Source organism: Podarcis liolepis (genome assembly GCF_965112155.1).
Source record: "Podarcis liolepis genome assembly, chromosome: 7".
In the NCBI taxonomy this organism is placed as follows: domain Eukaryota; kingdom Metazoa; phylum Chordata; class Lepidosauria; order Squamata; family Lacertidae; genus Podarcis; species Podarcis liolepis.
In genome coordinates this window covers 33,619,879-33,642,943 of record NC_139561.1, presented here as the reverse complement: position 1 = coordinate 33,642,943, position 23,065 = coordinate 33,619,879, and the positions used below count along the sequence as shown (strand labels likewise).

Genomic DNA, 23,065 nt, shown 5'->3' with positions numbered 1-23,065 from the left:
TGACTCAACCATGTGGATGAAGCTGATTGCATGTGTTCACCAGGTCCCCATTCTATATGATCAGCCCTGACTAGGTGGCCTGCATCATTCAGATGCAGCCCCCTACCCCATGGTGCTGGCTCACAGACGAGTGCTTCCCATGTGGTCAGGAGAATGTTCAAAGGTCACCAGAGCTGGGCCAAAAAAAGAGACAAGGGGAAAGGAAGAGCAATTTTTGTCGGCTCCAGACACAGATGAAAAACCTTTGTCTCTTCCTCTTGAACTTAAGACAACTGGCAGCCATATGTGTAAGCAAACAAAAGTTTTACTACTTTGCTCTTACAGAGATCACTCTCAGATCTTTATTTCTCTGCCAGTTGGCTATGGAATGAAGAAGAACAATAGATTCAAGATAAAGCTATTTGCATTTGTGATGAACGCAAGGACTATCTACCTTGCATTATCCTAAAAAAAAGAAAGAAAAGAAAAATTAAACCACATTTTTAATTAACTGATAAACTATTAATCAAATTTTTGCAATGTTAGGTGACACATTATTCATTTAGATAGAATGACTGTGAACTTAACTAATCAAATCTGATTTGCTCACATATGCTTGATTGAAATACATTTTAACTAGTATATACAAAGAGAAAATCTTGGATTTCTTACCTAATCTTCAGAGTATACTGCTGAGTTAATAAGGGCAGTATTTTTTTTTTAGACGAGACCACCATTTCTTAATCTGCATATCAAAATCAAGAGCAACTTAATTGCAAAACACATATTCCTGAAATCTAATCATTATACTGCTTTAGGGTATTTTATTGAAGCATGTTAAATTATGGACAGAATATTAATGATGAAGCTAATCAAACCCAATTAGTCACTTCTAACAATAGTCACATAAATATACAAGTCAGGTATGAAGTACCGTAGGTAAGGTTTTAATTTTTTTTATATCAAATTCATGTGGTATTTATGAATTACATACTTGTTATTTTTAATCTAAAAATCTAGGACAGGTCATTTCAAAGAAAATGAACAGGGCTAAAAGGCAAATGAATCTCTTTCATAATATTTGTATTGGTGCTATTGGTTTTTCAATGTATATATACTATGTTTGCTGCAATGCTGCGCATATGGAGAAATTATGTGAGCGGAAATACTGGAATGAAAAATGCATGTAGGAATTGCATTAAGAATATATCTAAACACAGATTCTGCAACAGAAGATCAGTGCAGTGCAGATATAGTCATGTGTTTGCCTCTGAACATACCTGTGTAAGAATTTTGGTTTTACTGCAGGATCAGACCAAAAGCCTATCTAGTCCAGCATGCTGTTCTGACAGTGGCCAGCTCAATGCCTATGAAGGACCCAAGTGCAACAGCACAGTTTGCGCTTGTGATTCCCAGCCCCTGGAATTCAGAGCCATCATGGACTTGCAGCTATTGATCAATGTATTCTCCATATATTTGTCTACTCTGCTTTCAAAGGAACCAGAATGCAGTAAATTGCCTGCTGAACTTCATTAACTGTTTTGATTTTAATGTACTCTTTATCCCCAACAGATGCATTTCTGTATGCATTGCTTGGCTGCAAAATTTGGAGAAGTGTGAATTTTGAAGGGTGTGTGTGCTTCAGTTAATGCATTGGTTTGGAAAGCCCAAATTCAGTAGGGTGGCCTTCAAGGGTGAACTGCATCTCTTCCCCAACATCCCTACCTTTCAGTGGCTGATCACAAAGAAGCAGAAACAATCCTAAGACAATAGTTGAAAACAACAGAACAAAGATGGTGGTGTTTGGTGTGTGTATATAGCAGTGGAGTACAGAAATAAATAGTCCGGCGGGAAGGAATTAGTGAAGAAAGAACAGGTTGCCTTTTTGTCTACCTTCCCTCCAGTAGTTGAGGTAGCTTTCTGCAAGCACTGTCACTTTACTTCCAACGACAACAACAAAATCCCACAACAGATGCAGACTTCACAAGGAAGCAACCGGATACAAAGTAAGTTCACACAAGGCTCAAACACCAGCTGAAACACGCAAGACAATAACCTTGCTTGAGTGTTATTCCTGAATAGGCTACCCCATAGGGCCATGAACACAAGCCCTGTTCCTAGCCTGACCCTTTCCACATTGAATAGGAATGTCATATGTTCTCCTGAACACGGTTACAAGCCTCTCTGTGATCAGAAACCCCAATACTGCAGGATTCCTGCTTGCACAAAGGTTCACAAAATGCTAAGGATCCCCCTTTAGACCTTTCCGCTCACCATGGGTGAAGCAGCTACATGTCAGGATGTTGGGGAAGAAAGAGACATGTGTGTTCGTTCCTGCACCATGAATTGAGATACTACATGTAGGAATAATGTCTTGCTGCTAGCTGCAAAGCAAGCCATTGTGAGGCCAGATGGCAGCCCATAATTTAGGGTATCCCGCAATTTGGGTGTCATGTACAAAAAGTCCCCAATATTCACCTATCCACGTGAGTGCATGGGCAGCACCTGTCAGGCCCATCTCCTCTGCAGTTGAGGTTGGGGTGTGGTGAAAACTTAGTAACCTTAGGGGAAGGCTGGGGGAAATGTGGCCCTCCAGGCGTTATTGGACTCCCATCATCCCCAACAAGCATAACTAATGGTCAGCTTTGGTTGGGACATCGCCTGACCTGGTCTGGCTTGTGGCGCAAGAAGACTACATTGATTAGATTCTCCACAATTCTTTCTTCTGGCCAGAGTAGGGCAGGCCAACATCCTTCAGATCCCAGGTCAATCTGATTTTGGAATATAGGAAACATAGGAAGCTATCTTATATCAAGTCAGACCATTGGTCCAGCTAGCTCAGTACTGTCTGCACTGACTGGCAGCGGGCATCCAGGATTTCAGGAAGTTCTCCCATCCCTACCTGGATATGAACCTGGGACCTTCTGTTTGAAAGGCAAATGCTCTACCACTGAGCTATGGCCCTTCCCCCATTTTGCTGTCTGGATGCACAAAGTCTACTAAATGTATATTCAAATGTAGAGTTACAGTATCATGAGAATGTAAGAAGAGCTTGCTGGAGCAAGCCAATGGCTCATCAAGTCCATCATCCTGTTCTGAGTGCCACAGTGGCTATCCCCCATCAAAGTCCACTGAGCTGCCTTCAGAAAGGGGTTGTTTGGGTTTTCTTTTGCATGATTTTGCCATGTAAGCTAGTAATGTTGCAAAATCCTTTTTGTGATGTGTATGTACATGGTTCCCACTTTAGAATTTATAAAAGATTGAAAGGATTTGTGCTCTTAAACCATTTCTTAGGCAGTTTTTAAAAAATGTATATCTACCACCCACTGGATCTGCTTCAGTATTGGCATAAAGAATAAGAGTCTGTGGTTTCTCTCAATTTGTTTCACAGCCTCACTACAGTTCCTGTTTTTAATAAAGATTAATGCAATGCTCAGTAGCATTTGGAAGTTGACTGGGAAGAATTAAACAAAACTGGTGGGGAGTCAGTAAATAGGAGATGCCTTGGGCAGGAGAATACGGTTTGTTAGAACAGAACAGATGGTAAGGAACAATACAAAAGGTGAAGGAAATAAAAGGAGTAGTGGGCACTAAGGGAAATAGATTGAATTTTAGCTGTTAAAAGCACCGAGTTTGTTAATGAATATATTATATCAAAATGAATAGGGAAAATAAATACAAAGGGCTTGTGTCATTGTGAGGAGTGAAACAAAACGTGAAAATAAAAGGATAGGTAAGGACTTTAAAAATAAACAGGGTAACAACGAAACATTAGCAGTGAAGCTGCTTTTTTTTTCATGCTTGCCTGAAGGCAAGGAAATTGGTAATGTTCCATTGTTCCCTCTTGTGGGTGAGGTACTAGAGTGAAGTCACTTAAGTCCCAGGCAAACGGGTTGGTTTACCTTATTTATTGAGGACATCTTGTTACAGCTTGCCTTTAAAGTGAAGTCACAACCATCTGAATTTGGAACCGAGTGTCCTGTTTTGCAAATAGATTGCAGCCAGATGCAGTTGATTAGATCACAAAATTCCTCCTTTTTAGAGCAGAGGAAGGGAAAGGAGGAGGCTTGTGGAGTGCAGCTGAAAATTTGGGCTATGAGGATGTACAAGAAATTTGTAAGTCTTGATCGCAAGTTTAGGAGTGATAGCACACTGGCTCAATCTAGCTCAACTGCAGGTGCTCAGAGGAGAACATACAGATAATGGGAAGGCCCGTTTTTTACATCTGCAGGCGTGGCAGTGGATGTGCTAGATTGATGTCTGGCTTCAGGGACTGTATAAGTGCCAATAAACTGAAGTTTAATCCTTGTAAGATTGAGGTGCTGTTCCCTAGACTAGTGGGATGTGGTATGGCCTGCTCTAGGTGAGGTTACACTCCTTCTGAAGGAGCAGGTACAAAGCTTGGGGTTACTTCTGGATCCACTACTGTTGCTTACATAAGAAGAGCCTACTAGATCAGACCAATAGCCCATCTAGTCCAGCATCCTGTTCTCATATGAACCAGATCCTGTACTTGTCATCTGAACCCTTTTTCTGTGTGCTTCCTCTGAATAGTGTGGAGCGTGGTGACATAAGAGAAGGCCTTCTAAGTGGTGGCTCCTTGTTTGTGAAATGCTCTCCCCAGACACTCATGCCCACCACCAAACCTATTTCTTAGGTTCTTTGGTACCTGGCAAAACATTTTTATTCACTAAGGCAGTGATGGCCAAACTTGGCCCTCCAGCTGGTTTGGGACTACAACTCCCACCATCCCTAGCTAACAGGACCAGTGGTCAGGGATGATGGGAATTGTAGTCCCAAAACAGCTGGAGGGCCAAGTTTGGCCATCACTGCACTAAGGCCTTTGGACCTTAATTTTCTCCTTATCTTTTAGTGGGGTTCTGTTGGATCTGCTCTTTTATATATGTAATTGGTGAGCATTTAGGGGTTGTTTTTCCTCTTGTTTTTAAAAGTAAATTTGAATTCACCTTTCTGAAAAAAGAAACTAATAAATAGAACAAATAAGCCTCTGAGCCTTATTTTTTATTTATTTTATTATAGATCATGGTTTTTATCCAGGGATCTTGAGACAGTATAAACTATATTGTCTAGCTGTTTCCTCACCTGGCAGTGATTACTAGACCAGATCTGCTTAGCTTCAGGAAGGTTGCTGCTTCATGTACTTTCATACTATGCTCTTAGAAGAATGAAACATTTCTTATCATCTCATCCAGTAACCAGGTGGACCTATTCTCTATAAATAGATCAGTACTTTGGAAAATTCCAGACTGGAAAGCAGTTTAGAAAGGAAGGGTTTTAGTTACAGCATGCAAGGGCCCTATAGAACCCATTTACTTGTGAATAATTCCAGAAGACTTCACACAATCATGACTTTCTCAAAACTTCAACTGTTCCCCAAGGTCTCTTCTAACAGGAAATGTAAAGCGTGCAAGCCCCATTCTTTCCATTTCCCTTTGATCTGCTTTCCTCTGGTCTGAAGACAAAAGCAAGGCCCTAAGAAGTATTGTGTTTTGTCTCTGCTGCACCTGGTAAAAGTTCAAACTCTTGTCTTCTTGACCTAGGATATGCAACCACTTTCACAAAGTTCCTCTGAAAAATAGCAAGTCCCCTCAAGCTGCTGTGCTGGTGCAGCTGCATGGTTCAGAGCTGACATCTCAGGCACAAATTTCATGGAGAGATGCAACATTGAAAGCTTATTACATTGATTAGACATTTGTATGGGAATAGTAAAGAGGCATTGTGTGTGCATGGGTGTGTGTATACTGGGCAAGCTGCTCAACTTTAAATCCATCCAGCTAACTTAGAGACAATGGAAGCCCAAAGCCTTGATTTATTGACGTAATCTGTGGCAAATACTTGCAGGCTGGAATATATAACTCTGATACTATGACATCTTACCTTTAAACGGTTATATGCAATGCTATCTCTACACAGAGGAGGCTTTATTTGGCTAGAACAACTCAATGCTCCAAACTGACAAAGGCACTGCAAAATACCGTGGATAAATACTCCTCACTTGAAGCACCTTTTGACCACAGAGTGCTGCAGCAGTCTGGCTTAAATAAAAAAAAATATGTTACCCCCAAGCATATTTAGTAATTAATAACTAGCAATATTATTGATTGATTCTGACAATTTATATATCACTTATTTGAAAGTACCTCTAAGCAGTGTACAATAAACTTAAAAAAAACACATCCAGATAAAGTTAATTAAAAAGTTTGTCACTTAAACTGCAGACTGAAATAAATAGGTCGTCATTAGGTGCCAGGTTTTCAACAGGGAATGGACTTTTCTGGTCTCAATGGAAAGGGAGTTCCATAAAGCCGGACCCTCAGTGCTGAATGCAGGATGGCTCCCGATGGATATGATCTGTGTACCCAAGCTACGGGGAAAATCGCTGACCTCAGTGATTGGGCAGGGATATAACTATATAGGCATCCTGGGCCCAAGTTAAGGGCCCTGTAAATTAATACAAGAACCTTGAACATGGTCCTGTAACCAATGCAAGCCTTTGAGCACTGGAGTTCCGTACTAGCGATAATCTGTCACCATCAACAGCCATAGTATTTTGCACTAGCTGCAGCCTGAGGGTAGCCCCAAATTGAGTGCATAAGAGAAAGAACAGTAATAATAGCAAAGTTCCTCCTAACCAAAGTTCAAGATTAACATGCTTTGTAGATGTAGAAGTGTTTTGATCATACCCCAGCATGATCTATAACGGCTGGGTTCAGCATTAACTGCAACCTTGGTCAGGCTTTATAGATTTTTTATATATCACAACAATAGTTTTGATGTTTAGAACAGCCTTGCAGCTGTTCCATCAACATTTTACGCCATAAAAGGACAGAGAAAAAAAAGAGGAATTATAAGATATTAAGATGAAGTTGATGATGACCAGCCATATCCACCAACACCCACGTCCTGGGCTAGATTCATCTCTTGGGTTTCCAGTTGGCATTACATAAGCATAGCACATGGACTATCACTTTCAGTTCTAGTTCAAATGTTGGGTTTTTTTTGTTTTTATATCCAGCTTTGAAGTCTTAAATATGGTGACAGCTGGAATTGCATCTTCTTTTGGGTAGAAGCTCTTTCCATCCTCTAAAAGTGGACTAAAGGCTATTTTCTTAGCAAACTTGCACACCTAGCCTTCATCTTCTAAACCGAGCAATCCCAATAACAAAATGCACCTGCAGAGTCTATGCTTGTAGGATGCTAAAATTGTTCTCAGTGAGTAAGTCAAGACCTGACTTTTCATTCACATTAACTCTCAACAGGTGGCATAAACTGATATCACTGTTTTAAATACAGTCTATCAGTAGAGCTGAATGTAATTCTATGATTCTGGGCATAGGAGCGAACTCCTAGGGGCTGAGGTTCCTTTGTCCCCCCCCCTAAAATATTTGAGGCCCCCCCCCGTTGATGGGCATTACCATTCAGATGGTGTGTGTGTGCCACGTCATGTGAACAATTATGTGGGGTGAGGCCTACTTGCCCCCCCCCAATATTTTATTCCTGTGGTGTTCCTGATTCTGGGTGAGGCTACAGTGAACCTACAGTGAAGTCTGGAAGAAGCACGTTGGCCAGCAAAGTGGACCAGGTAGCAAGAGTGAGTGATCAACAAGTAAAGACAGTAGCAACATGACACCCCAGCTCTCCAGTATATCCAGGCTCTTGCCCCAAGTGCTATGAATCATTGCCCTCAAGCATCCACAGAGGAAAAAAATAAACACAGGAGAGGGTGGCAATAAGTCTACAATAAATTGCGGGTGTAGTGACTGTGTTGTGGCTTTGTTTTTTAAAAACTGTCTCTCCTAGAAGAATCATGGAACTATACGCAATGTGTAGTTCTACCTTAAGTAAAAAAAGAGTCAGAATCCATTAGGTATGTATCTGGTTAGCTTTGAAAGTTTAAAATTGACAAGTTCAAAAGTTTACCTCCGTAACACAGAAAACATGGGGAAAGTCCACTAAAGTGACACTAATCTTATTTAAGCCAGAAGATTTTCTCCCGCATGAGACTGAATGCAGAAAAGCTGGAATTTCCAGGTGATGCTAATCAGACCCAGCAGAGAAGCAACTAGAAAGCATACAAATTAGCCCTCCAGTTTCTACAATGGCAGCAAATAAGAACTGGATTCAGTAGGGTATCCATGTGATATGGGAACTGAGGAACATGCTACTGGTGTGATCTGTTACTTTTTTCATTTTAGCCCCAAATCTCAATTCAAAGGTAAATTTTAGACGTTTTCTTCAGATTCTGAAATCTGATTCCCAGGAATATACTGATCAGCTGGTGACAACCAGCTACTCTCCTCTTTCTTCTGCTGACTTGCCACTAATTATGTTGTTGAGCTGGGGGAATGAAAATACTTTGGCATGCTTTGTGTTACTCCTGAAGCCTCATTGTTTCTGCTTTGTGTGAGATTTTCTTAGCAAAGGAGGAATAAGAAGCTAAAATTAAGTCCCGTCCTTAATCTTCTTTATTTTAGACCAAGCATATCCCATCCCTACATGCTTCCCATGTAAGAATTTCACGGGTTAAACTAAGTACACACTGAATTTTTGCCTAAAGTGATGTATCATATTCTTCTAGGGAAGTGTCTGCCTGACACGGTTAGAATATTTTTCCTGTGGCAGATTAAATGTAGACAGTTCAGTAACCACCCCACAGTTCGGTTTGTATATTAACGGCAATATAGTCAGTACTCTGACAAATGACGTACATTGTGAAATGTTGCCAATTGCCGGCGTTGAACTAGACTGCAGATGCCGTGTATTTTAGTCACTAAAGCAAAGATTAGTGGCATACCCACTGGTGAAAAGTTGTATAAATTGACACAACTGGAGCCATTTGTGTGCTTTCTCACCAAATTTAACAGATGCAAAATGGTGCTTGTTGACATAAATTTACTGCACCATGTCTCATTTGTTTACTTCATGCTGCTTTGTGCTCTATCATGGCAGCAGAGTCAATTTTAGGGGGGGGGCGGTGCTTCAGTGTTCTGTCTTTTGGCTTTCCCAACAGTTTGTGAAACAAACAGGCATTTTGTAAAGCTTTCAGTATCCATAGCATCTGAATGCCACATATTAGCAAGTTCCTGATTATAAGGCTGATTACTTAATTAGGATGTTTCTAATGTTCAAGAAGTGAAGTAAGAGTGTCAAAAGGAAGTTATTTAGTAAGAAGAGCATAAAAATAATAGATTTACATAAAAGATCAGGAACTAAAACTAGAAACTTCTTGCTGGGTGTGCTGAGAATTATGCAAGAGTTGTATTCAATGCAAAGTTACTGTAATAATTCCATTCTGTGGAAGAGTGAGGCTGCGTATATCTAAGGCTCATATTCTTAAATGTACTACTGATCTAAGAATAGGGAAGATATTTGATTCAGTTCACATTAAAAGGCAAATCAGCCAAATTCGCACTTTCAAAACTTATATGAGAACCAAAACACAGCTATCCTTTGAAAGTCACACATCCGAATTTTGTGATGTAGTTCTCTAGTGAAATAATGTTCACAAAAATGCATCCATTAGGAGAACATGTGCATAAAAATGAGATTAGTGAAAATAGCACACAAGAATACACCATATTATGGGAAAATACTTGCAAAAATGTGTACATTTCCATATAAAAATATGTTTATTAAGAGACATTAACACTAAAACATTGACATATTTTCAGGAGGGGAAAAAATGCTGCAAAAATGTAGAGAACTGAATGTAGGAAAAATAAGAAACTAAAAGAACCAAAACTGATTGATCCTACCATCCCTGTCTAAGGGGTATGCGGACCTTAACAAAGATTCACCCAATTTCATAGAATTGTACTGTTGGATTAATTTCAATTGGACTAAAAATGAGGCCTCTATTTTAGGTAACCATAATGGTTGTGACAACAAGTTTTTTATATGTTTTATATGTTTCAGAGCTTAGTGACAAGAGTAGTGAAATGTCAGTTGTTGGGTTGTTGTTTTTTAAATACAATACTTCCTCACAATAAATATCCAATTAAGGAGTAATCTGGTAGGTCAGGGGTGGGGAACCTTTGGCCCTACAGGTGTCACTGGAGTACAACTCCCATCATTGATGGCCATACTCTATGGGGCTGATGGGAGTTATAGTCCAAAAGCATTTGGAGGGACACAGGTTCTCCACCCCTGTGGTAGGTGATGGGGCAAACAATGCTGCAAGAAGGACCTCTGTTCTATTCATCAGGAATGCATAGTGAAAATGACACTACCTCCTGGGCCAAACTAGACAGGATGTTAAATGCATGAATGAATGTAATGTGTCTAATCTTGGGGTGGATTGTTCCCCCTGCCTTTAAGTGAGCCCTGAAAAACTTTTATTTTGAGAGCCTGAAGGAACATTGCTTCGTACCTACACTTCACAATTCTAGAATAACAAATAATCCTGTATAATTTTTTTTTAAAATCTGGATTTTACAGACACCACGGTTTCCAGTCTAACCCAATGCTTTGTTATTACAATGGTAAGCAACATGCTTACTCCTTGCCTAAAAGGCATATTCTATAACATACCTTTCCCCTTATCAAATTATGGTTACCCACTTGATGGAGGAAGGCACCACACCTACTCAGAGGAGCATGTCTCTGTTATCACTTTGTATATGCCAGGTCTAAGACCTGTCACTTGCAAAACAGATTGTGGGACAAAGCCATGGCTGAAATAACAATCTGATGGCATTGTAAACACTCTCAAATATTTGTAGGATAGAGAAATGAAACAATGTATAGATATAAAAAATGTAACAAGTGTCACCAACTTTTGGGAGCCCAAGGGTACACCTGCAAATCAGAGCAAATGTTGCGGACACCGCACACACGTAAACACACAGAGTGCTGAAATACAAACTACAGCCTATTCTACTTCCTGCAAGAGAATGTTTTTAAGCACTTTGAGGGGGAAAGGAGGGGACCCTGTCGGAGCTAGGGAAGGCCTCTGCAGGCACTGGCAACCCCTACAATATGGATTCAACATATGTAGTCTTCCATTGCTTGGTATATGTGTGCTTTTCTTTCCCCAGTCCTTTTGTGAAGATTTACAAGTCTAGCCTACCCCGTTAGGGAAATGATTTCTTCCTCTCTAGGGAATGGATAAAAAGCAAAGAGCAAGTCTAGCTCAATTTGAATGATAACCAAGGCAGCAAAAATCTAATAGCTCAATGTTTTGCCAGTGGAGAAAAACTCTTCCCGGTGATTGGCTTGCAATGATTATTCTTACAACACACTTGCAATAGTGTGTATTTCTTTGCGTTTTGCCACACGTTTTAAATATTTTGGTTCAAATTCTGTCAAAAATTATTTCACGATAAGACTCAGATTTAGAAGTCACAACCTAAAGTTCACTATTTTAGAGCTGGATAGCCATTGTATTTTGACACAGGTTCTTGGATTATTGGACTTACTTCTAAGTAGTTAAAAATTATAGAGCTCAATGAGATTCATTTCCAGGGTTGAATTCAAGTAAGTTCTACTCAGACTACAACCATTGAAATTAATGAACCCAAGTTAGTTTTTAATAAACTTTAATGGGCCTATGCCAAGTAGGAATTTTGTCTCATATTTCGGGTTCTACAAATGCCTGAACTGATGGGTGGTAATCCTACTCAGAAGTAAACCCTACTGAATCCAAGGGGGCTTACTCCCAGCAGGTAAGACAAGGCCTAAAGCCTTCATCTTTCTTAAGAAAGCACTTCTTGCATCATCTTACTTCGGAGCAGATATGGGTAGGATTGTGCTGCAATAAGCATTAAAGCTTCATATACATGGGTGCGGCCTAAGAATTTATGTTTTCTTTTTTGTGGTTTTATACAGGCAACCCCGTTTATGTGCATTCCATAGGTGCGTGAATGACAGCACACAAACGCATCATGCCAAACCCAAAGTGACCCAAAAACTTCACAAAAAATTGTGGAAGGGGGTGTTTGCAGGCTTTCTCAATGGTGTTTCAATTATATGTGATTACACTTAAAACATGCAGTGCCTTGGAACGCAATTCCTCACGTCAATGGGTGGTTGCCTGCCTGTACTGCAAACTGCCCTGTGACCCTCAGAAGAAGGGCGCTATATAAATTTAATAAATAAAAAGCAGTGACCCTAATCCTACCTACTCATAAATAAATCCCATTGATCCCAAGGGGACTTACTCCCAGCAGGTCAGTGGGATGAGGCCTGAATTCAACCTCTTTCTCAAGAAGTATCACTCAGATCACCTCTTGGGTAGCCCCAGGTAGGGCTTGCACTGCAACACACATAGAAAGCTCCAACTAAGTCCTATTGTGAGCAAGCACTTCTTACTGCAGCTTACCTTTTGAGTAGCCGCAGTAAAAACTGCATGTACATGAGAGCAGCCTCAGAAGCAGTAGGCCCTATCCATGCCTATTCAGAAGCAAGTCCTATTCAGATTTCTGACACTGGAAAGAACAGGTCTCTGAAAATAAAGAGACGACATATGTACTTTTGTAAGCCAAGAAAACCCTCAATTAAAACATTTTTTAAAAGATGTTATGTTTAAATTAGATCGAAAGAATGGATTTCTGGACCAAAGCTCACAATTTGAAAAAGAACTCTTACAAAATAAGGATAAACTTTTGTCTAAAATGTAAAATTTTCTACTAGAATGGGAAGCAAAAGACAAACTTGTTAAAGCCCCAATGACACACTGGGCAATAGATATAGGACACAATATAGATCTCAACCTCTAGGAGAAACTTTGGAAAAGTAACCTGAAATTTATAGCATTTTATTCATTGAAAGAGAATTACCTGAAAATGACTAATAGATGGTACTTAACTCTGAATAGGTTGACTAAGATTTAAAAAACAGAATCAGGTATGTGTTGGAAGTGTAAAGAAGCAGAGGGAACTTTTTATTTACATGTGATGTACATGTAAAAAGGTAAAAGTGTATTGGGAAATGATTTATAATGAATTGAAAAAATGTTTAAACCTACTTTCTGAAAAAAAAAAAACACCTAGAGTCCTTTTTGTTGGATATAACTACCAGTAATTCCTAGGTGTCAGTAAAGGTTGTTTATGTATGCAACAATTGTGGCCCATGTGTAGTTAGCCCAAAAAATGGAAAGTGAGCAAGGTCCTTCCAACTTAAGCTGACAAAACATGCAGAACTTGCAGACTTTATAAAGAGATCAAGAAGAACATGCATTTAAAGAAGACGGGAAAACATTTATTGAATATATGGAAAATAACTGCATACAAGCTGAAAACGCTGGCAGCGTTAAGATAAATCCAACAGAGTAAATAAGTTTTGATGGATGTAAAAGTGGAAAACTTTGATTTTAATGGTTATAGTAAAATATGCATATGTAAAATGAACATGGAAAGAGAAGAAGGGAAGTTACTGGATATTTTAAAAAGTTTGTAAGATGCTTCTTTGGAAATATAAAATTGAAAATTCGATAAATATATGTGAGAGAGATACATATATATGAGAGAGAAGATGTCAGTCCTATTGAAGCCAAAGGCACTTATTCCCCTCAGGTAAGCGGGTTTAGGACAGCTGCCTTCAGGTAAGGCAGCCGGGCCTGATCCTGCAGCGCGTCCGAGAGAAGCTGTGGGGGAAACTCGCGGCGGAGGCAGCTCCTCCTCCTCCTCCTCCCGCCGCTGCCTCCTCCCCTTTCCTCGCCTCCTCCCGGCGGCGGCGGCTACCCAGAGAGCTGCACAGCCACGGCCAGGCAGGCGCGAGGAACGGGCCTCAACCGCCGCTTCCTCCTCCTCCTCTTCCTCCTCCTGCGGGCCCGAGTCCACCAGAGGCTGGGGGCGAGGGCGACGCTTCATCCCCGGCAGCGCGGCGACAGCACCCGCTACTCCGACTTACCCCTGGGCCCCGGCTGAGGAAGCGGCGCCGGCGCGGCCCAGCATGCGAGTGTGAGATGTTTCGCCCGTTGTCGTCGGCAGCAGCAGCGGCTCCTGACTGGGCCCAGGCGGCTTCGGCGGGCCCCGCGCGGCGGATGCGACTCCGGAGCCGGCGCTTCGCCCTCCACAAACATTTCTATAGGACTCATTCGCCTTGCTGAGGAGAATATATATCTATATATTCTCAATATATATATTGAGGAGAGAGAAACACATACGCAGGACCAAAAACAAAACCCCCTCCCCTCATAAGAGAGAGAGAGAGAGAAGTAAGAGGCAGGCAGAGGCCTAAAGCCTCCCGAGCGGCCGTTAGTTTTCGCCCCTCATCAAGGCTCCCCGCCCGCCCCCCCCCCCCCGCTCACGCCACGCGCAGGCACCGACACTCACACCCCCGGGGCCCCGTTAGGTCCATGGAGGCGGCCGGCCGAGCCCCGCCGCTCAGCGCCGCCCAGCTGGGCCGCCTGCGGGACGAGCATGGAAAGGTAAACTGGGGGCGGGGAAGGTGGGCCTGGGGAGGGGAGGGAGCGAGGGACGGAAGGCGCCCTCCTGGTGGGGAGCCGCGTGGCTGTGAGGAGGGCAAGGGGGTGTTCTGACGCCAGGCCCGGCGCCTCAGGCCTGGTCGGGGGCGCCTCGTGAGGTATGGGTGGGGGTAGGCTGGGGGGTATTGCTGCTGGTATTGGGGAGGGGGCCGCGGCCCGCGAGGGGAGCGGAAGGGGACCCCGTCAGGGGGTGTGTCAGGCACGCTGCCTGTGTCATGGCAGCGCCATGTGGAGGGTTTGTTTTGCAGAGGGTTTCCTTTCCACTTCCCCATGTATGTGTGTATGATGGACTTTCCTCTGTGTGTGTGTGTGTGTGTGAGAGAGAGAGAGAGAGAGAGAGCGAGAGCGCTTTAAACAGTGCAATTATTGGTACCCCCCCCCAAAAAAAACCCCGTAGTGTGAGTTGAGAGTGCAATTTTAACCTTTCCTACTTGGAAATAAGTTCGTCTGGATGGTACCCAGTGTTGGTTCTACTTGGCTTGGACCCCTTGAAAGTAACGTGGTGGTTATTGCTATTCTTACAACTCTGTTTTAATGTATATTTACTTATATATTTTACTACAGTTACATCCTTCTTCTTTCTTGAAAGTGGCATACATAATTCTACCCACTCCTCATTTAATTCCAACAACAACAACCGCCCTGTCAAGTAGGTTAGGCTGAAAGGCAGTGCCTGGCCCCTAATTATTATTATTATTATTATTATGGACGGCTTCCAACAGAATATTAAAATACAGTAATCCATCAAACATTAAAAGCTTCCCTAAACAGGGTAGCCCCAGGTAGGGCTTGTTCCAAGGTCACCCAGGGAGCTTCATGGCTGAGTTGGGGATTTGAACTCTGGTCTCTCACTGGCCCTAGTTGGACACTGCGTTATCTCTTGTCTCCCCAAGTCGGAATTCAAGGTGACTTCCAACGTTTAAAAACATTATTATAAAATACAGTACAAAGTGATAAGCAAGCTCGCTTAAAAAAAAACTAGTAAAAAAACAATAGATAAAATACACAACACATTTAAAACCAGTAATTAAAGTACAGTTTGCCTTGTTCAGCAGACCAGTGATCAGCATCTTAGTTTTTGAAGGCCTGTCTGAACAAGGTCTTAGCCTGCTGCTGAGAAGGGTTGCAAAGAAGGAGCCAATCTAACATCTTTTGGGAGGGAATCTGGGAGGAGCCTCAGAAAATACTGTCTCATAACACCACCAAAAGTTATGTCATATCCATTACAGTGGTACCTTGGGTTACATACGCTTCAGGTTACATATGCTTCAGGTTACAGACTCCGCTAAGCCAGAAATAGTGCTTCAGGTTAAGAACTTTGCTTCAGGATGAGAACAGAAATAGTGCTCCGGCGGCGCTGCAGCAGCGGGAGGCCCCATTAGCTAAAGTGGTGCTTCAGGTTAAGAACAGTTTCAGGTTAAGAACAGGCCTCCAGAACGAATTAAGTACTTAACCCGAGATACCACTGTACTTCCAATTCTGAGTAGAACTCACATTGGATACAAATCACGGTGCTTCAGGTGGGGCTTATGTCCAGACAACTGTGCATGGAGTTGTAGGCTAAAATGCAAACTTTACTTGGGAGTAAGTTCCGTTGAACTTCAGAGGACTGGCTTCTTAAGAGGCCAGAGTTGTAGATAAGCCCACAAAAATTTTGTGTGGCCTGTGATTAAAACTTTTTTAAAACAAGCCTCCAGAGGAATAGTAGTGTTTGGTTTCTGTGCTGGGTGCACTCACTTGCTCACTTGGCCTGCATTCAATTCTTGACTGCAACTACTAGAGCTGAAATAGTGCTACATACTAAAAAAGAAAAAAGACATCGAAGCATACTATTTAGCCTCTTGAAAGTTGCAATGACACATTTATTTGGAAGTGAGTCCACAGAAATTGGTAAAACTTACTTCCAAGTATATGTGGTTTGTTTATGAGAGTTGAGCATGTTCAGTAGCTACAGAACTTTTGAGTGTCAGTTTGGAAAGAGAAACACAAAGGGGCCACAGAATGGGTTAGGGCAGTGGTTTTCAACCAGTTTGCTGTGGCACCCTGGGGCAACACTGGCTTCTGTTCTTCTTTCCTTCCTTCCCTCCCTCCCTCCTCTGATGCCCTCTCGCATCTCTGCCTCCCAAAGGGTTGCACAGCTGTTTGTTGTAGCAGCCCTGGCTACAAGCTCTGCGGGTGAATGGTGCTTCTGGAGCTGGCCAGGGGGTGCTTCCCAGGTCTCTGTGGGGCAGTGTGAGAAAGCACCTCTCTTTGGGGCATGGGGGAGGGCAGCTCAGAGACCAGGGGCGGCAGCTGCCCAGAGGAATCCCAAGGAGAGGGGACAGGAGAGGTGACTGAGGGAACACTCTACAAAGGAGGGTGTTTGAGAAAGGGTGAGGGGCTGCCAGCTCTGCATGCAAGGGGGTGACATAACTAGGGTCCTGAGCCCTACAGGAGTGCTGCAGAAAGAATGTAGTTGGTCAAGGGACTAAGCCAGGGACTCTGTAGGAGTGATATGGCTGACTGACTGGAACCCTGAACAGGAGTGTTCCTGTTTGAAAGTGAGGACATAGCAATATATTGTTGCCTATCTCACATGTTACTCTAGGAGTAAAACAGAGCTGGATGATGGGGATAAACTGACCAATGGTTGTCTTCAGGCTGGACAGATTGGAAGTCCTGTGCTTATTCTGGCTATCAGGAAATCACATACATACTGTGAGGGTATGATAGGACTACCACATGGGGAACAAGGCAGAAAAAGCACACCACTTTACTTTGGAAGACATTACCACGGTTCATACATTCAGTGGGAGAAGTTGCTGTGGTACAGTGTGGCGGTGAAGTGGTGCAAGCAGCTTCACTCCATTGCACAACCTTGACTGTGCACTGAACCATCCACATGATCATCAGTCATGTGCAGGCTTGGTTCATATCATCTTTTCACCTCTTTCATATGGGATAAGCAACATCAACTGGGCCTCCGCATGACTGGCCATTTCTGCAGAAAGTGTGCTTTACACTGGAAACTAATTGTGTTTTAGAGGAATAGGACTTGGCTCACCCATCATAGGGTGGCTGTTTTTTTGTTTGTACTTTCTACATGTGCTTGCAGAAACACTGAAAAGTAACTTAAGTGAAGCAGAGGAGCTCCCTATGTATTACAGATCTTTGAATCGATTTGCATGTTGTACAGAACTACTGTACAGTATAGACAAACACCAGGTCAGCTAGTGTGGGAGAATGCAGCAGAAATAATAGAAAAAGCAGCATTTGCAGATGGCTTAGTGTCTCCTGTTGCAGTGCTATTACATTCTATTTTCCTGCCCACAACCCCATGTGAGGTGAGCAGAATACATTAGTTATCCATCCCTATGAGATGCTTTTAAGACACTTTGGATGGGGTGAAAATATGACTTTTTTGGTTTTGGTTTTGTATTGCACTGATAACTTTGGGAAAATTTTACATTTTATTTGTCTTGCAAGAGGATAGATTCTTGTTCCCAGCATTGTACAAGTATGCTATGTTTAATCATAGAAATCTGATATAGTTGGGGTTATTTTGTTCTGTTACTGTTTAAAATGTTAGCATTAACAATATTAAGCAATAGTAAGCTATAGTTGTGGTGACATAATAATGCTCAAAATGGCTACAAGTTATTACATGAAATAGGTGTTAATTAGACAAGAGTAGCAAGAATCCCAGAGAGCTGAGAAGAGGTTTCCACTGGCATATCCATTGACAATCCAGCACCTGACTCCAGGGGTCACTTTTCCATCTGCTCTGTGTGAGAAGCCCACTCCCAAGTGATACGTAATGCCCTCACTTCTTGGCGAGGTGCATTTGCCCTTGGCTTGCTACAGGCAGTGGCAGGAATGCCAAAGAGCTTGGGGAAGTCTTTAACCTTCTGTTCTCTCTGTGTCGCTTTTAGCTGTCCCACCATCAAGATGGGTTAATAGCTATGTATTGAGTTGTATAATCTTTTATAAGCTGCTTTGGGGATTAATTTATATTGAATGGCAAGGTATAAATCTTTTAAAATAGATAAAGAGGGAAAACAAAAGGATTCACCAGCTTTTTCACCTTTTTCTAATAATAAAAGATCTAGCACCTGAAAAAGAAATCTGTCCTATGTTTATGGAAAGGTTCATTCATTCATCATGACCCCTTGACATTCAGTTATAGGCATAAATGGTCTAACTTCTCACTGGAGTTCTATCCAAACTAAAAATCACTAATATGCTATTTTTGTGCTTTATTTCTTTTAAATCAAATCACTTCAGAATCACTTAAGGAAAGGTTCCCCATATGCTTAGTGCTGTACCATCTGGGCTGTTTTCAGGTCATTACAATCTGTTGTGTAAATAAGTTCCATAATATGTAGCAAACATGCACAGTTTTCTCCAAAATGTTGAGTCCGTATATGGAGGCACAGAGTCAAATTGAATTTGATCTAAAACTCAAGAGTGAACCTACCCCAATCCTACCCCCACGCCTGAAAGTGATGCCTCTTAATCATTTCATGACTTGAAGAAAGTATGAATGGATTTCAGTAAAAAGCAGAATGCCTGAGGTGCTGTCAGTAGAACTGGATATCACATGGCTCTTCTTCACACATGCAAACTACTAACTTAGGTTGCTGCAATAATCAAGTGATTAACATGCATGTGAGACACCATTATTTGAAAAGAAACCAGAGGGAGCAAAAATAAGAGTAGGTTATTGGTTCAGAAGAAGCGTTCCACTAAAATTAACTGCTGTGGTGTTAACCCAAATGAACTATGGTCTTGGGGATACTTTTGTAACTTGTTAAGGCTAGTAGGCATCCTGCATATGGAAGGATTGCTGCTTTAAGGCATCTACCCAATGTAGCAGATTGCAGACTGGACAGCAGTTTTATGCATATACAGTGTGAATTCCCCCCCCCCTAGCAGCTTTCCCAGCCTGGTGCCCCCTCTTTTTGGTTTCCCAGCCTGGTGCCCCCTCTTTTTGGACTACAGCTTCCACCAGCACAGCCATTGAGGAAGCTGGTATATTATTTGTCCCTTCTAACAGAATGGGACTGATTCCAGTCTTAGGATGGGTTGCAATGTCTTACTGTTGAGCTTTTGGTGTTCAGCAGCTTCAAATGTTTATTAAAAGGACTGCTTACCTATTGGAAAAATCTGGTGATAATTTGTAGAGAGCATAGTTAGGTACAGCTGTTCTATTTAATTTTCACTGTTCAGCTCAGAGACAGAAATACATTATCAGAGAACATCTAGTAATGACATTTACCTGAGAGTACTTGTACTTTTAAAAAGTTTCTTATGTTTTTTCAGAGAGAAACTTGGGAGAATAGTTTGTGTTCTTGGAACATCAAGTTCACTTGTTTGCATATGAAAAATATAAGGTCAAGGACATGGATCTGTGAATCTTCATGTTTGTTAAACTACTGGTAACTTACACATACTGCATTTTCCCCAAGATTCTCCATTGAGGAGCTAGAGAAAAAGGCTGTTTTATAGGTCAGAAAGCTTTTCTTTGTCATCAATATGTGTAGCTTTACATTTTTCAGTGCTGTTTTAAAAAGGGATTTTAAAGGGATTAAAAAAAAATAGGAGAATTTCACAAAATATATTAGTTCTCTTCAGGATTTTGAATCTTTCACAGCCCAGTACTTAAGTCTATTTACTGAAGTAAGAGCTGCAGACTCACTTCATATATAAAATAAACCAGTTTGCCATTGCCCTTGAGACTGGTTTGGAAGCTGCAGTCTGGTTGCTGTTGTGCATTGGGGAACTGATAACATATAATACCTGTGTTGAGAGAGCTGCCAGTACATTGTTAGAATATAAACCCCTAAACAACCTGGAGCCTATGTACATAAAAGACTGCCTTAGTCTCTATGCACTTCCCTGATCTTTGTGATATGCTACCAAGGAACATCTGGAGGTGCCTGGCATGTCAGACCATCAACAAGAGCGCATGAATTTAGTGTGGTAGCGCTAGGGTTAGGGAACTCTACCCAGTGCAATCAAATCTGGCACCAGTTGTAATTTGTTTTAGGCATGAACTTCAGACTTCATTATTTCAGCAAGTCGCCTTATGAAAATGATTTACTGTTTTTATGCCCTTGTTGTCGGGTGACCCAACTTCTTTCTGTTTCTTTAATGTATTTTGATTCAGTTTTATTTGTTTTGTTTCTGTACATAGTGTAGATATATTTTATCCGTTTGCTATTTGGAAATGAATGAATAATAACAGTTACAAAAACAAGCTGTGGTAAGCCTTGAACTCACTCAGATAATCCCCCTCTTGTGCATGTCAGGGTAATAGACTGAACGTTTTCACTTTCCATTTTGAATAAACTGCACCTTCTATTTACATCCAGATGAGATAAATTGTGGTGTATCCTAATTGTTTTCACAGATAAGGATCCAATTGTACTTTTAGATACTAGTTTGTAAGCTAGACATGGGCCCAGTTTAGCATTATGTTCAAACTGCAGTTCAGCATTTTGTGTGTTAGCTCGCCTGGACTCACCTGCTCCCTCTCTGGCAGGCTGTGAGGAAGAGATCAGAAGCATTTGCTTTTAAACTAATAAGAGTCTCCATTATGTTTGAACTCATGGAACTTTGGTTAGTATAAACTATGGTTGGTGAACAAACCAAGATTATAAATCGTTCTTAAACCCTTTCATTTCAGCTGACTATAGGAAATCTGGTTAGTTTAAAAGCTGATCCTTCCAGCTGCACTTGGAGGACAGAGTGCATAAATCCAAGACTTGTATTGGTTCACATGCAAACTGCTGTAGTTTAGTGTTATGTCCAAAAATTATCTTAGCTTAACTCACAGTTTTCAGAGTTCGGACATGATGGAAAACTGCAGTTTATTCAAAAAAGTGCACAGTAGTCCCCCCTTCTTCAGGACATATGGCAGAGGTAGCAATGCGGCGTCCACCAGATGTCGTTGAAGTATAATGTACAGGCAGCATCATCAGGACTGTTGCAAGTTGTAATCCAACAATAGTCGGAGGGTATCACATTAACTACCCCAGCATATGAGAAGGAAAGCATCAGATTTAAAGCAGCATTGCAGACTGCCAGTCTGTGGGCCTAATAAACTATTTGGCTTGGCACAGTTCCCAATTCAACCTATGAGACTGTTCCTCACAAGCCATGGTCATCCGCCATCATATGCAATGCAGTATTGGGTATCAGGCAGGTAAGGATGTCCTGTAGAGAAACAACTGAAAGCAATCCAGTGCCTCTGTATTGGTAAACCAGCACAAGATTATTCTAATAAACACATTTCCAACAAAACATCTGTTTGGGTGGTAGGTGGGTTTTTATATGTGTGTATGAGAGTGTGATGGAACATACACACCAGGTCTGGAGAGACATAGATAAGCACTATTGTATGTTAGCCAAAATAATGATTAGCATGGAGTTGAGCTGTATATCTCAGTTTATCACCAACTGAAATGAGGCATCCTGCTCAGTATAAGTGTGATATATTATAGTTTTCTATCTTGGTAGACAAGGGCTCTAAACATTTGAGTCCCTTTGAAATGTATATATTAAACAGGACTAGACTAGAACAACCATTAAAGTCAAAAGCCCTTATGTGAACATGGACAGTTCCATGCACATGACTGGGTTGCAGCCTGTAACATAGCCAGTACCAGCGTCAAATATTTGACCCACCTGAGAACAACTTATCTATATGTGGGTGTTTCTGGTATGCTGTATATACTATTTCAACTTATCATCATGTTGCACATAGTAGCTGGAGTTTATCATTTTGTACTATTTTGGTGGCCAGAATGTCAAATCTTAGCTCTTTAACATGCTTTGCTTTAGGTCCAGTTTTCCCTGAAGTAATTACATCTAGGCAATACCACTTTATACAGCTGGCAGGGGCTTGCAGGCTGAATATTCTTGAGTACACAAATGATTCATTACATGAAGAAGTGTGCTAAATTAGCCTTGTTTTCTATGATAGATGGGTGTCATGTTAGCCCCCTCTGGCTGTATGAGGTGATATAGCCCAGATACAAATCCAGCACTTCAGCAAGAACCAAGGCTTGGTGTCAGGTGTTAAAAATGTTTATACTGAAGATATATCAATTCTCAGTACTCCTAATGGAAAATAATTGGTATTTCAGTGTATTTTATACTTTGTGTTAACACCACATTTACTTCCTTCACCCATACAAGAGGTATCCTGTAGTTGGACTCCAACATTCACATGCACATGAAATTTAAGGAATTGTAATCACATTCTTGAGTGCTACCACTGCCTTCATTTTTCTGTTAATAAATGGAAGCATGATTTAAATAAGATGCTTAATGTGGAGTGTAATTCAAGGTTAAACAGCCTCAAGTTGTGCTATTTACTCATAATTAGGTAACTTTTCAAATGGTACAGAATACTTCTAAACCACTTGTTCCCATTTTATAGATGAGGAAGTTTATGCTGAATGCTTGTGCTTTGCTGCAGGCCTTAGGAAAAGTTGTTGTCAGAGTTACAGTTAGATCAAGCTTTCCAGAAAGCCATTAAAGTTGCAATTCTATTAGCTCTTTCTAGGGAAATACAGTAGGTTCCATTACACGCACTGGGGCTTACTTTTGAGCAAATATGCTTAGTTTGACCTGCATATCTTAGTTTCTCAGAAA

At 41.4% G+C, this 23,065-nt stretch overlaps 1 protein-coding gene and 1 long non-coding RNA gene across 4 annotated transcripts in view; one reads left to right on the top strand and one right to left on the bottom strand.

Annotated features, from left to right (window-relative positions):
• Nucleotides 1–286: 286 nt before the first annotated feature.
• LOC310711676 lies at nucleotides 287–13,975 on the bottom strand. Its single transcript, XR_014528569.1, has 4 exons — nucleotides 13,849–13,975; nucleotides 12,320–12,442; nucleotides 652–724; nucleotides 287–444 (listed from the first exon to the last, which is right to left on the bottom strand). It is a non-coding gene; the product is annotated as an uncharacterized lncRNA (long non-coding RNA).
• Nucleotides 13,976–14,236: 261 nt separating this feature from the next.
• The window catches only part of URI1 (URI1 prefoldin like chaperone), a 42,822-nt gene continuing 33,993 nt past the window's right edge, over nucleotides 14,237–23,065 (top strand). Inside the window, exon 1 of one of the 3 annotated variants that reach the window (XM_083513720.1) lies at nucleotides 14,237–14,368. In XM_083513720.1, coding sequence (XP_083369846.1) covers nucleotides 14,297–14,368 — 72 coding nt within the window. In that variant the 5' untranslated portion in view covers nucleotides 14,237–14,296. Of the gene's footprint in view, nucleotides 14,369–14,406; nucleotides 14,524–23,065 lie in introns of those variants that run through there. The other 2 variants (XM_083513721.1, XM_083513722.1) reach the window with 2 other exon arrangements.